This window comes from Oratosquilla oratoria, chromosome 7 (genome assembly GCF_046742065.1).
Source record: "Oratosquilla oratoria isolate Oo_2021 chromosome 7, ASM4674206v1, whole genome shotgun sequence".
In the NCBI taxonomy this organism is placed as follows: domain Eukaryota; kingdom Metazoa; phylum Arthropoda; class Malacostraca; order Stomatopoda; family Squillidae; genus Oratosquilla; species Oratosquilla oratoria.
The window spans coordinates 74229806-74243585 of NC_134783.1; the positions used below are offsets into that span (position 1 = coordinate 74229806).

General features: G+C 35.8%; 1 protein-coding gene across 4 annotated transcripts in view; it reads left to right on the plus strand.

The window, feature by feature from the left end:
* The window catches only part of Cnep1r2 (CTD nuclear envelope phosphatase 1 regulatory subunit 2), a 35586-nt gene extending 24626 nt beyond the window's left edge, over positions 1-10960 (plus strand). For all 4 annotated transcript variants that reach the window (XM_076188389.1, XM_076188391.1, XM_076188390.1 and 1 more), the window contains 2 exons: positions 9843-9977; positions 10742-10960. In XM_076188389.1, coding sequence (XP_076044504.1) covers positions 9843-9977; positions 10742-10887 — 281 coding nt within the window. In that variant the 3' untranslated portion in view covers positions 10888-10960. The remainder of the gene's footprint in view (positions 1-9842; positions 9978-10741) is intronic.
* Positions 10961-13780: the final 2820 nt, after the last annotated feature.

A 13780-nucleotide genomic window follows, 5' to 3' on the forward strand; every position in this document is an offset into this window, starting at 1 on the left:
TAGAACTGTGTGATTATCAGAGCCTTTACATGCCCAAGTGCCACCCCAGGGCAAAGTTCTCAGTGATGCACCCCCTCCCCCCCTTCCCCCATCACCAATTCCTATCTCCACCATTCCTTACTGCCTATTATAGCTACTGGCTTGTGAAATCATCAAACAGGTTTTAGAAATTTTAATGTCCCTATTGCAGAAAAGATATTGTGTTGATTCTAAAGCAAAATTCGTATATTACGGTAGGATATTCAAGCCTGCTTTGACCTTTTTTTATTATAATTATTTTGTCAGCCTAAATGTGCCACCCCAGGGCATATGCTCCCCCCCCACACACACACACATACATGTGAGGACCCTGGTGCCTATCAGTTTTATGTGATATTTTATAGGGAGGGGCTGGTTTTTGTTTGAAGGTGTTCTTTTGGAATGGTTTCTGTGCATTTTGTTATTATTCTCAACACTTTATTTTGTATAGTTTTTAAGGTGTCTGTTTTCCTAATTATTGCTGTGGAAATGTAGTCTAATGTGGTTATCAAGAAGTGATTATAGATACTGTAATTGGAGTTTTCTTATGCTGTCTAAAATCTGCACTTGCCACTGATAGCATGTTTATATTTTTGTTGATATGTGGGTTCAAGATCATGTGAGTATCATAAAGATGGTCCAGGATTTTAGGGTTCTTTTCTATTGGAAGAGTTTGGCCAATCAGTTTCACTGTTGGATATCCCAAGTAATATAATATTTCTTCCTTGAATGAATTATAGGTTGGTTCACTGGTTGTTACCAGTTAATTAGGAGTTATGGGTCTTCTGCAAGAGAGACCTAGGACAAGAAATTTGTTTATGTATATGTATATGTGTGTGTTTTACACACAGTGAATGGTCCCCAATGTACAGATACAGTCGTACCTCGGTACTCGACCATAATCCGTTCTGAGGTGGTGGTCGAGCACCGATTTGTTCGAACACCGAAACCAATTTTCCCCTTATCACTGTCTTTGGACCCATTATTAAGGGCTAGAGCAACACGAAAAAGTTTAAATCTGGGAAGAAATACTCGAACAAACTGCGTACGTCTTACTCCGCTGGCGGTCTGAGTCGAACTGACGCTTACCCGCTGTTCGAGCTAGTCGAGTACCAAAAATCTGTTCGAGGTCCGATGCATTTTCTACTCGAATTTTTTGGTCGAGCACCGATTTGGTCGAGTATAGAGGCGGTCGAGTACCGAGGTACGACTGTATTCATCTTTTCAACCACATTAATTTTCACTTTAATTCCATGGTCAAGACTGATGAGCTCGATGAAAGTATATACAGAAAATGATACATGGTCAAGCTAAGGACTCGAACCCAGCTCAGACATAACAAGTGAAGAGTGACTTAGACCATTGCGCAATGGTCTAAGTCACTGTTCACTTGTTACATCTGAGCTGGGTTCGAGTCCTTAGCTTGACCACGTGTCCTCTTTTTACACCTTTCTCAAATGTATGTATGAAGTCAAGAGAGGAAGGAGAGGCGAGTTAAAGAAGAAAAGCTAACAGGTGCAGATGGACAGATGTCAACACAAGAGGAGGTAGTAAGGGCTGATTATTTTAGAGAACTGCTGAATGTGGAGGAAGATAGGGAGGGATTGGTGGCAGCAGTGGGAGGTGCTAAGAAAATTATGGTGATGAGAGAGGAAAATGGAGGAGAAATACAAAAAGATGAGGTGCAAGTAAGTTTGAAAATTATGAGAATAGGTAAGGCACCTGGGTTAGATGGGGGGTGTCATTTGGAGTGTCTGAAGAAAGAAGGTACGGTAATAGTGGAATGGCTAGTGAGGTTGCTTAATGTGTGTTTAACCACTTCCATACGGTGACGCCTACGTAGGTGGCATGAGGAGCAAGTGGGTACTCGATGATGCCGACGTCGGCATCTTGATTATATTTATTGTAGTCGTACCTACGTAATCTCCATTCTCTCTAAACTTGCTTCATCAATTTTCTATGGTTATCAAAATACACGGTGAAAGAGAACGAACGATTGAGCACTGACTTTATTTTTTATAATGCGATTATTATGACACAACATCACACATTGGGCAGCTAATGCTGCCAGAGGTGCGATGTGCCGCGGAGTGAAGAGGTTAAGGAAGGGTAGAGTTGGAGGACTGGAGGAATGCCTGTATAGTTCTGCCTTACAAGAGAAAAGGGGACAAATGTGAGTGTAATAATTTCATAGGGATTAATTTGTTGAATGTACAGTAGTTAGGGAAGGCATATGGGAGAGTTTTGATTAAGAGGATTAGAAGAACAGAGAGAGTAATTGGTGAGGAATAGTGTGAGTTTAGGAAAGGTAGGGTTTGCATGGATCAGATTTTTGTGGTTAGGCAAATATGTGAGAAAGCTTTAGCAGAAGGTAAGGATGTTTTTTGGGCCTTTATGGATTTGGAAAAGGCTTATGACAGGGTAGACAGGAAGGCACTATGGGAGATGTTGCAGATATTTAGGATTGGCAGAAAGCTGTTAAGTGCAGTCAAGAGCATTTATGAGAGTAGTAGAGCCTGTATTTGAATTGGAAATGAGAGGAAGAGGTTTGAAGTAAAGGTGGGACTGCGACAGGTATGTGTTATGTCACCATGGCTGTTCAATGTGTATTTACCGTATTTTCCGGCTTATAGTGCGCGACTTTTTGCCGTTGGAAGGGCCTAAAAATGGGGGATGCGCGTTATCCGGTGGTGCGCATTATCTACGGCCTACGATAAAAATTCTGCGGCTGTGTGTGTAATTTTTTTCACAACAATGTGACGATGTTGGCCGTCACAAAGTCGGGACGGCACACTTCTCCATGACGTTCCGTGAAAACAAGAACAGCCATGGTGACATGAAAGAATACGCCAGCATGTGCTACCGTATATAAATATTTGGTATAGGTAGGTATCTATCGAATCTTATTTTTCATGTTTAAATAAGCCTAAACACCATGAAACATGATCAATATTCATGATATTTGCCCATGTTCACAGCATCCTAGTTTGAATTTTTATGTTGGCTTTGTTGCTTCACTTTTGGTATGGTACAAATTCCATTGTGGCCGTTCATAAACTCGTGTCAAACACCTGACTACAACACCCTCTTTCGGGAGTTATATTAACTAAATGTCACCTCGATGAGAGACTATCCTATTTCACCACTGTCATTGCAGGTTCAAAGCTAAAACGAAACAGTCTGTAGTTTGTTTCAGTATTAAATAAAAAATGGTAAAGACAAATTATTTCCTCAAGATATAAAATGAATATTTTCTGTAAAAATCCCGAAATTTTTCTGTATATTTTACTTGCAATAAACTTTTTTTAGATCATATTTCCTACAAACTATTTAAGCTACAAAGTAATAAGGGACCAACGCACAACATGAGTCATATACCGGTACATGTAGTTCCGACTTTTTCTTGGTTCTCGATTCTCTCGCTAGATGGCGATCGGGCATGCGCGTTATACGTCGGTGCGCGCTATCTGTGTACTGAGATAACGAAGTGCATGGGTGCGCATTATAACCCGATGCGCATTTTAAGCCAGAAAATACGGTACCTAGTTCTAATTTACAGGAAGGGAAGCTATGCTTGTGGTGTCCTGTCTTCATATCTCGTTTTATCTAGACTGTTTTTAAATTCGTGTATCGTTTTTGCACTCACCACATTTTTTCCTAACTTGTTCCAAATGTCTATTATCTTGTGGGGAAAGCTCTTCTTTTTCAGGTCTCTTCTATAATTGTCTTTCTTGATTTTTTTTCCATGTCCTCTTGTATCTCTACCATCCCATTTTATTAGATCCTCTGTATCAATAATTTCCATTCCTTTCATGATTCTATATCATATGATGATTCTGAGAGTATTGGTGCCAATTTCGTAATTGCTCTTTGTATTCTTTCAAGTTTTGTTATACATTTTTCTGTACTTGGTGACCCCGTCATCACTGCATACTCCAATCTTGGTCTTATCAATGTGACTAGCATTTTCTTCACCATTTCTTCGTCCAGGTATGTAAATGCCACTTTGATATTATTAAATTATAAGTTTCTCCAAATTTTTTTTTTATATGTTTCTCAGGGGACATATTATTCATAATAATGACTCTTCGGTCCTTCTCTTTTTCCACTTTTTTAATTTCTTCGTCTCCCAACGTATATGATCCCACTATTCTTTTTTTGCTTCATCCAAATGTTGAATTCCATCTCCCACTTCCTACTCCATTCCTATACTTTATTGTGATCACTCTGCAGTGACTCACAATCTTCTTTGGTGCTCTCTTTATTCAATATTTTTGCATTGTCTGCAAATATAATATACACACACACACACTTTTGTCGGATGGACGGCGAGGATTAGAGTTCTGAAGAAAAAGTGAAATTTTCGTGGACCTCAATGCAAAGGAAGTACCTATTGTATTTACAGGGAAGGGGATAACTCGTGGTGTCATGGGAAAGTGAGGAAAAAGGAGAAGGGGAGGGATTACTGAGGGAAATGAAAAGAAATGAGGAAGGGGAAGACTTGGTCCAAGAGGCCAGACGTCTTGTAAACAAATGGAGGACCGATGATTCTGGTGATGGGATTAACAAAAATGTAAAGATTAGAAATATAGATAAGAGCAGCACAATGGAAGGTAAGGATAATAATTTCCAGGGATTTAATGAGGGTGGGGGAGATACCAACCTCCCCCAATTGACAAGACTAGAGGAGAAACTTGATAAGATGATCGAACATTGGGAAGATAGGTTCGGTAACATAACCAACATTGCGCAGAGAGTTGAAAAGTTGGAAGAACTAGAGAAGGCGAACAAAAATTTAACTAATGAAATAGAAGAATTAAAAAGATAGTTAAAAGAAGTAAAAGAGGAAAATGAAGAATTAAAGAGGAATAATAAAGACAATAAAGAGGCCATAGCAAAAGAACACAGGGTTGGAAAAAAATCCAAGGAAACAGTAAAGTTGCATTTACTGATATAATTAAACAGCAAATGAAAGAACGAACTGAAGACTCAGTTATCAAAGTGATGAGACAGGAGAATATAGTAAGAGACTTAGCAGATAAAAAGAAATGTATAATTATATTGGGAATGGAAGAGAAACATAACCTAGTTAGAACTTCAAGAATCAGTGAGGAAAAAGAAAAAGAAAGCAATTTACTAGAATTAGTTAAGGAAGATGAACCTGAAATAATGAAACAAATTGAAGAGATGTTAAGGCTCGGAAAATATAGTACAGATAAGACCAGACCAATTAAGATTAAATTCAGGTCACAAACAATAGCAGAGAACATCTTAGCAAAAACAGGGAAGCTAGCAGCAAGTGAACAATATAAAAAGGTATGGATAAAAAGAGAAATGAATAAAGAGGAAAGAGAGGAAGAAAAAATGAAAAGGAAAGAAACTAAAGAAAAAAACGAGACCAGAACGGAGTCAGAAAAAGAAGAATTCTACTGGAGAGTAGTGAATATGAAATTGAGGAAATGGACCATAACAGAGAGAAACAAAAAAGAAACAGAGAATACAATGGAAATAACAGAAAGTTAAGAGTGTCCTACACAAATATAGATGGATTAATAACAGGACTGAATGAACTGAACGAGTATCTGAAGGAAAAAGAACCGGACATAATAGGAATTGTAGAGACAAAATTAAAAGGTCCACTACCACCCAACAGCATAGGACACAATGCATGTAATTATTGGATTAGAAACAGAGAGATGAAACAAGGGGGTGGAGTTATGTTCCTGACTAAGAAGGATATAAACATGAAGAGTGTCACATATGGAAAGAATAGAGTTGAGATGATTATGATAGAAGTAGAAGACAGAGATAGGAAGAGCAGAAAGTTTGTAATAAACTACGTGCCCCCAAAAACAGCCTCGTGGGAAGAGAGTGAACATAAAAGTATGTTAGAAAACACAAGAATAACATTAAACAAGATAATGGAAGATGGAGGAAGAATAGTTATGATGGGCGACTTTAATTGCAAAGAAATCTGCTGGGAAGAGATGACCGTAAAGGATGGAGAAGACTCATGGGGAAATGTTCTACTTGAGATGATTATAGACCACACAATGACACAATGGATTCAGGAGAACACTAGGTATAGAAATGAAGATGAACCATTGAGACTAGACCTAATAATCACATCAGAACCTGAAATAGTGGAAAAGATAGAATACCAGGCACCAATAAGTAAAAGTGACCACATATTGATAGAACTAGAACTAAATGAGAAAAAATACATGAAAAGAAATGAACAATATAGAAAAGGAAGATGTATGATTTTTTTTTTTTTTTTTTTTTTTTTTTTTTTTTTTTTTTTTTTTTTTTTTTTTTTTTTTTGTTTTTTTTATAAAATAAGAGAATTCTTTCAAAATGAAAACTGGGAAAGAATACACAAAGAAGATACAACAGTAGAAGAGAAATGGAATATTTTGACAAAAAATTATAAAAAAGGAGTGGAAAAGTATGCCCCAAGACAAAAACAAGAAAAAGAATATGTAAAGTGCTGGTACAACAAAAGTTGTAGGGAGTTAAAAGACAAAAGAGACAAAGCTTGGACCAAATGGAAGAAATACAAAAGACCTGAAAAATGGAAAATATATACTTGTTATAGAAATGAATATGTACAAGCGTGCAGAGAGGAAAAGAGAAAATATGAAAAAGATGTCATAGAAAAATGTAAAGATCAACCAACACTATTCTACAGATTTGTAAACAAACTGAAAAACAAGATTTGGAGAAATTAAGACAAGGAGTTGAATACACAGAGGAAATAGAAATGGCGGAAATTATGAACAGGCATTTTAAATCAGTGTTTACAAGGGAGAATATACAACCGGAAGAGATTGAATGGAAGGAGAAAGTCCCCCCTATGAAAGAAATAGAAGTAACAAAGAATGAAATAATGAAACACTTGAGTAATCTTGATGTTAGAAAATCGCATGGACCAGATGAAATAGCAAACTGGATTTTGAAAGAATGCAGAAATGAACTGGCAGACAAAATACATAGCATAATGAATAGTTCCTTGAAAGAAGGAAAAGTTCCAGAAGATTGGAAAAAAGCAAATATAGTACCTATATATAAAGGAGGAAATAAAGAAGGCCCTATCAACTATTGACCAGTCTCTCTAACAAGTACAATAGCAAAAATTTGTGAAAGAATTATCAAAAGTAAATGGGTAAAATATTTAGAAAAAAAACAGCGTGCTAAATCCAAGGCAATTTGGATTCAGACAAAGACGATCATGCGTCACTAATTTAATATGTTTCTATTCAAGGCTAATAGATATAATACAAGAAAGAGATGGATGGGCTGATTGTGCATTTCTAGACCTAAAAAAAGCTTTTGACAAAGTACCACATAAGAAGTTGCTTAAGAAATTAGAAACTGAAGGAGGAATACAGGGCAAACTGCTTAAATGGATGGAAGACTTTTTGCAAGAAAGAAAAATGAGAGTAGTGATAAGAGACAAACACTCAAAATGGGATGACGTAATAAGCGGTTTTCCACAAGGAACAGTTCTGGCCCCAATAATGTTTGCTATATATATTAATGATATGGATGAAGAAATTGAAAGTTATATGAGCTTCTTTGCAGATGATGCAAAACTATTAAAAAAAGTGAACACGGAAGAAGATTGTGAATCACTACAGAGTGATCTAAATAAAGTATGGGAATGGAGTAGGAAGTGGGAGATGGAGTTCAGCACTAAAAAGTGTATAATGGAATTTGGAAAAAGCAAAAACAGAATAACAGGATCATATAAATTGGGAGAAGAAGGAATAAAAAAGTAGAAAATGAGAAGGACCTGGGAGTCATTGTTATGAATAATATGTCACCTGAGAAACATATAAATAAGATTTTTGGAGAAACTCATAATTTGATAAGAACAATCAAAGTGGCATTTACATACCTGGATGAAGAAATGGTGAAGAAAATTCTAATCACTCTGATAAGACCAAGATTGGAATATGCAGCAATGATGTGGTCACCAAGTACAAAAAAATGTATAAAAAAACTTGAAAGAATACAAAGAGCAATTACAAAATTGGCACCAACACTCTCAAAACTATGAAGAGAGACTAGCAAAACTTGAACTACAGACACTAGAGCAAAGAAGAGAGAGAGGAGATTTGATAGCTATTTACAGAATCATGAAAGGCATAGAAATTATTGATAGAGAGAATCTGATAAAATGGGATGATAGAAATACAAGAGGACACGGAAAGAAAATCAAGAAAGACAGCTATAGAAGAGATGTGAAAAAGAACAGCTTTCCTCAGAGTAATAGACAGTTGGAACAAGTTAGATGAGAAAGTGGTGTGTGCAAAAACAATACATGAATTTAAAAATAGTTTAGATAAAATGAGATATGAAGACGGGACACCACGAGCATAGCTCCCCTTCCCGTAAAATACAACTAGGTAAATACTAGGTAAATACACATGATCGTCGAATTGACGGCGAAGATTGAAACACCAGAAAAAATGCAATTTTCGTGGATTTCAATGACGAGGGAGTACCTTTGTTGTAATAGTAGGGAAGGGAAAGCTCTATGTGTAGTGGGAAGGTGAAGAAAAAGGAGAAGGGGAGGGATTATTTAGGAAAATAGAAGAAAATGAGGAAGGCGACGAATGGGCCCCAGACGTTAGAAGGAATGTAAATGAGATGTGCAGATGATACAGGCAAAGTTGAAAAAATCAGTAAAAGCATAAAAATTAGAAATATAGATAAGAGCAGTGCAATAGAAAGTGGAGATAATTATTTCTATGGATAAAAAGTGGAGATAATTATTTCTATGGATAAAAAGTGGAGATAATTATTTCTATGGATAAAAAGTGGAGATAATTATTTCTATGGATAAAAAGTGGAGATAATTATTTCTATGGATTTAATGAGGGAGGAGATGACAATCTCCCCCGATTAGCAAGTCTAGAGGAAAAACTAACAAAAATGAATGAATCATGGGAAGTTAGGTTTAGTCAACTTGCACTGATTACACAAAGAGTTGATAAATTGAAAGAAGTAAAGAAGGAGAACCAAAACTGAAATAAAGAAATAGAAGAAATAAAAAGACAGTTAAAAGAAGTAAAGGATAAGAATGAGGAATAATAAAGAGACTAAAGAATCCATAGCAAAAGAGGTAAGTGGGTGGAAAAAGGTTCAGGAGAATAGCAAAATTGACTTGAGATATAGTGAAATAACAGGTGAAGGAACACACTAAGGACACTGTTATTAAAGTGATGAGAGAGAAGGAGAATATAGAGACTTAGCAAATAAAAAGAAATGTATAATTATATATTTTATAAGGAGTGGAAAAGTGTATTTGAAGACAAAAACAAGAAAAAGATATGTAAAATTTTGGTACGACAAAAGATGTAGGGAGTTAAAAGATAAAAGGGCTAAGCTTGGATAAAATGGAGGAAAGACAAAAGACCAGATAAATGGAAAATATATACTGGTTATAGAAACCAATATGTACAAGTGTGTAGAAAAGAAAAGAGAAAATATGAAAAGGGTGTCATAGAAAAATGTAAAGATCAACCAAAACTATTTTACAGATTTGTAAACAACAAACTGAAAAACAAACAAGAATTAGTGAAACTACGACAAGGAGGAATAGAATACACAGAGGAAATAGAAATGGCAGAAATTATGAACAAACATTTTAAATCAGTGTTTACAAGGGAGAACATACAACTTAGAGATGTTGAGTGGGAGTGGAAAATCCCCCTATGAAAGAGATAGAAGTAAGAATGAAATAATGAATTACTTGAATAATATATGTATATGGGTATGTATATATATGTATGTGCATATAATTTCTTTCTTTCCAGTTTTGCTTGCTGTTGTTTCTGCATGTACAGCACTGGGGGCATATTTATGGCTGACAGATCCAGTAACACAGAATGCCACGTTTCTCCAGTCCCTTGTAAACCACATATTCTTCACAGCTGCTGCTGCCATTTTAGGTGAGTAAATGTGAATCTCTTCCCTATTACCAAACCACACACATTTAGTGACTCAAATTTTAGGGTTCTGGTTGATGTTCTCATAGACCCTCTTTTACCTGGACTTCTTGTAGAATGAACATCTTTCCTACTTTGTTGCCTTGTATGACTTGCATGGCACAGTGGAAGATCCCCCCCCACCACCACCACCACCACAGCGGATAAAAGAGGGGTTATAGAAGTGTGAAAGGACAGTTTCAGAGGAACAGCATAAAAGAGGGACAGTTGTAGTACAAAAGTATCATTTCTCCATGAGTAGAGATTTTACTCTACCATAGACAAATTATGTGTGACCTTTGTACATAGGGGTGCCCCAAAACAGTCCCTAAAGCTTTGACTGTATGCTACCATACAATTCCACTGCACAAGAACATAGAGTCAATGCTGGGGTACCAGTACAGGTATCAAATATTACATGTAGAATCCATCATAGGAAGGAAGTTATTAGAATTTGATATTTTTTGTGTGGCTAATGCAATGACTAAAGAGAATAGTCTTGATAATGTGATAATTGTTATTATTATTATTATTCTGCATGTGGGTACAAAGAGGGTGGTTGCTGATTACCTTGAAACGGACTTGCTGTGGATGTACTGTGTCTTCCTGCATTGCTTCTGTCCCAGGCATTGGACAGGAGACAGGGATGACCCTTCATTCACAAAGAACTAAGATGAGAAAGTAGGTTAATAATGTTATTATAATTATTATATTTTTTTCTCTTTCAGTTCTTTTGTTCATCCTTGGGATACACAAAAGGGTTGTAGCACCTTCTATTATCACCTCTAGAACTCGTCAGGTGCTTGCAGACTTTAATATGTCATGTGATGATACAGGAAAGCTGATACTAAAGCCAAGGCCAACTGCAACTTAGTTCAAATGTACTTAACTGTGTAATATAAATTCAATTGTATAATATAGAGATTTACAATAAAGTTGATTATAATTATGTTTTTTAACCTGGAATAGCCTTTCCTTTAGGTTATGTATTAGATAGTAGTGAGATTGGTTTGTATGATGCAGGGTTTGCAAGAGCTTGTTTGGTTTCAAAATAAGGATTATGTTGTGTATCTAAAAAGTAGTTGAAAATCTCATTTAAGACTTTTATAGTTGTTTTGGCAAGAGGTTTGAGGTGGATGTCCTGACAAGGGCTTCTGCTTGGGAGCTTTTCAGTTTCTCTATGACTTCTTTATCTTTACTGGTGAAAGAGGGAGGCAGTGGCTTCAGTCTCTGGCTTGATTTTCTGTATTTCTTCAATTATTTTCTTATTTTCTGGTGTTCTGGGCTTGAAGGTTGTTTTGGAGAAATACTTGCTGATAATGTTGCATTGCTGTTTTGGTGATGGCATTTTACTTTCAGTTGCACCAACTGCTTTATTAGAGGAGATTTAATTTAGAATTTTTTATGGTTTTTACTATTTACATTGTTGTTTTTTCACACACACATGTCGGTCAAAGTGACAGCGAAGTTTGGAACTCTGGGAATATTTCAAGTTTCATAGATCTCAACAATGAGGGAGTACATTTGTTGTATTAGTAGGGAAGGGGAAAGCTTGTGGTGTAGTGGGAAGGTGAAGAAAAAGGAGAGAGGTATTACTGAGGAAAATGGAAGGAAATGAGGAAGGGGACAAACGGGCCCGGATGTTAGAAGGGGTGAACAAAAGGGGTGCAGAACACACAGACAAGGAAGAACAAGGAAGCAGAGGTGTCAAGAGCAGAAATATAGATAATAGTAGCTCAATGGAAAGAGAAGATAACTGCTTTTATGGATTTAATGAGGGGGGAGGGGACAACCTCCCCCGACTTGTAAATCTAGAGGAGAAACTGAAAAAAAATGAACAAAGCATGGGAGGTTAGGTTTAACCAATTAACACTAGTTACCCAAAGAGTTGATAAACTGGAAGAACTAAAGAAGGAGAATCAAAACCTAACTAAAGAAACAGAAGAATTAAAAGACAGTTAAGAGAAGTAAAGGATGATATTGAGGAATTAAAAAGGAATAATAAAGAGAATAAAGAGTCCATAGCAAAAGAGGTAAGTGGTTGGAAAAGAGTACAAGAGAACAATAACATTTAATTTAGAGATATAGTGAAACAGCAAATGAAAAAAACAAACTAAGGACATAGTTATTAAAGTGATGAGGGAGAAAGAGAATATAGTGAGAGATTTAGCGGATAAAAAGAAATGTATAATTATATTAGGGATGGAAGAGAAGTATAATCTTAATAGACAAGAATAAAGGAGGAAAAGGAAAAAGTAAATAAAATATTAGAAGTAGCTCAAGAAGATGAACCAGAAACAGGGAAACAAATAGAAGAAGTATATAGACAAGAGAAATACAGATAAGACCAGACCAATTAAAGTTAAATTCAGGTCACAAACAGCAGAGAATATCTTAGCAAAAACAGGGAAACTACCAGTGATCAATATAAACAGGTATGGATAAAAAGAGAAATGAATAGAGAGGATGAGAAAGCAAAATGACTAGAAGCTAAGGAAAAAAATGAGAAAAGAACAGAGACAAATAGAAATTCTATTGGAGGGTAGTGAATATGAAAGTGAGGAAATGGTTCATGGCACAGAAAAACAAAACACAATGGAAGTAGCAGAAAATTAGAAGTGTCTTGCACAAATCTAGATGGCTTAATAACAGGCTTGAATGAACTGAATGATTACCAGAAGGAAAAAGAACCTGACATAATGGGAATTGTAGAGACAAAATTGAAGAGTCCACTACCATCCAACAGTGCAGGACATGGTACATATGATTATTGGATTAGAAACAGGAAGGTAAAACAAGGGGGTGGAGTTATGTTCCAGACTATGAAGGATATAAATGTGAGGAATGTCACATATTGGAAAGAATAGAAATGATTATGATGGCAGTAGAGGACAAGGATGGGAAGAGCAGGAAATTTGGAGTAGGTTATGTGCCACCTAAAATGGCTTCATGGGAAGAGAAAGAACACAAAAATATGTTGGAAGACACAAGGATAACACTAAATAAGATAATGGAAAATGGAGGAAGAATTTTCATAATGGGTGACTTTAATTGTAAAGAAATCTGCTGGGAAGAGATGACAGTGAAGGGTGGAGATGACCTATGGGGAAATGTACTACTTGATATGATTATAGAACATACAATGACGCAATGAATACAAGAGAATACTAGGTATAGAAATGAGGAAGAACCATTGAGACTGGACCTAATAATCACATCAGAACCCAAAATAGTGGACAAGATTGAATATAAGACACCAATAAGTAAAAGTGACCACATATTGGTTGAACTGGAACTAAATTAGGAAAAATACATATAAAAAAAAACGAACAATATAGAAAGGAAAGATTGATGTATGGAAAAACAAATTTTTATAAAATAAGAGAATTCTTTCAAAAGCAGACTGGGAAAGAATACACAAGGAGGAAATAGGAGAGAATTGGAATATTTTGACAAAATTTATAAAGGAGTGGAAAAGTATGTCCCAAGACAAAAGCAAGAAAAAGAATATGTAAAGTGTTGGTACAACAAAAGATGTAGGGAGTTAAAAGACAAAAGCTTGGATAAAACGGAAAAAAGACAAAAGACCTGAAAAATGGAAAATATGTACTAGTTATAGAAATGAATATGTACAAGTGTGCAGAGAAGAAAAGAGAAATTACTAAAAAGATGTCATAGAAAAATGTAAAGATCAACTAAAACTATTTTACAGATTTGTAAACAACAAACTGAAAAACAAACAAGAATTAGATAAAATATGGCAAGGA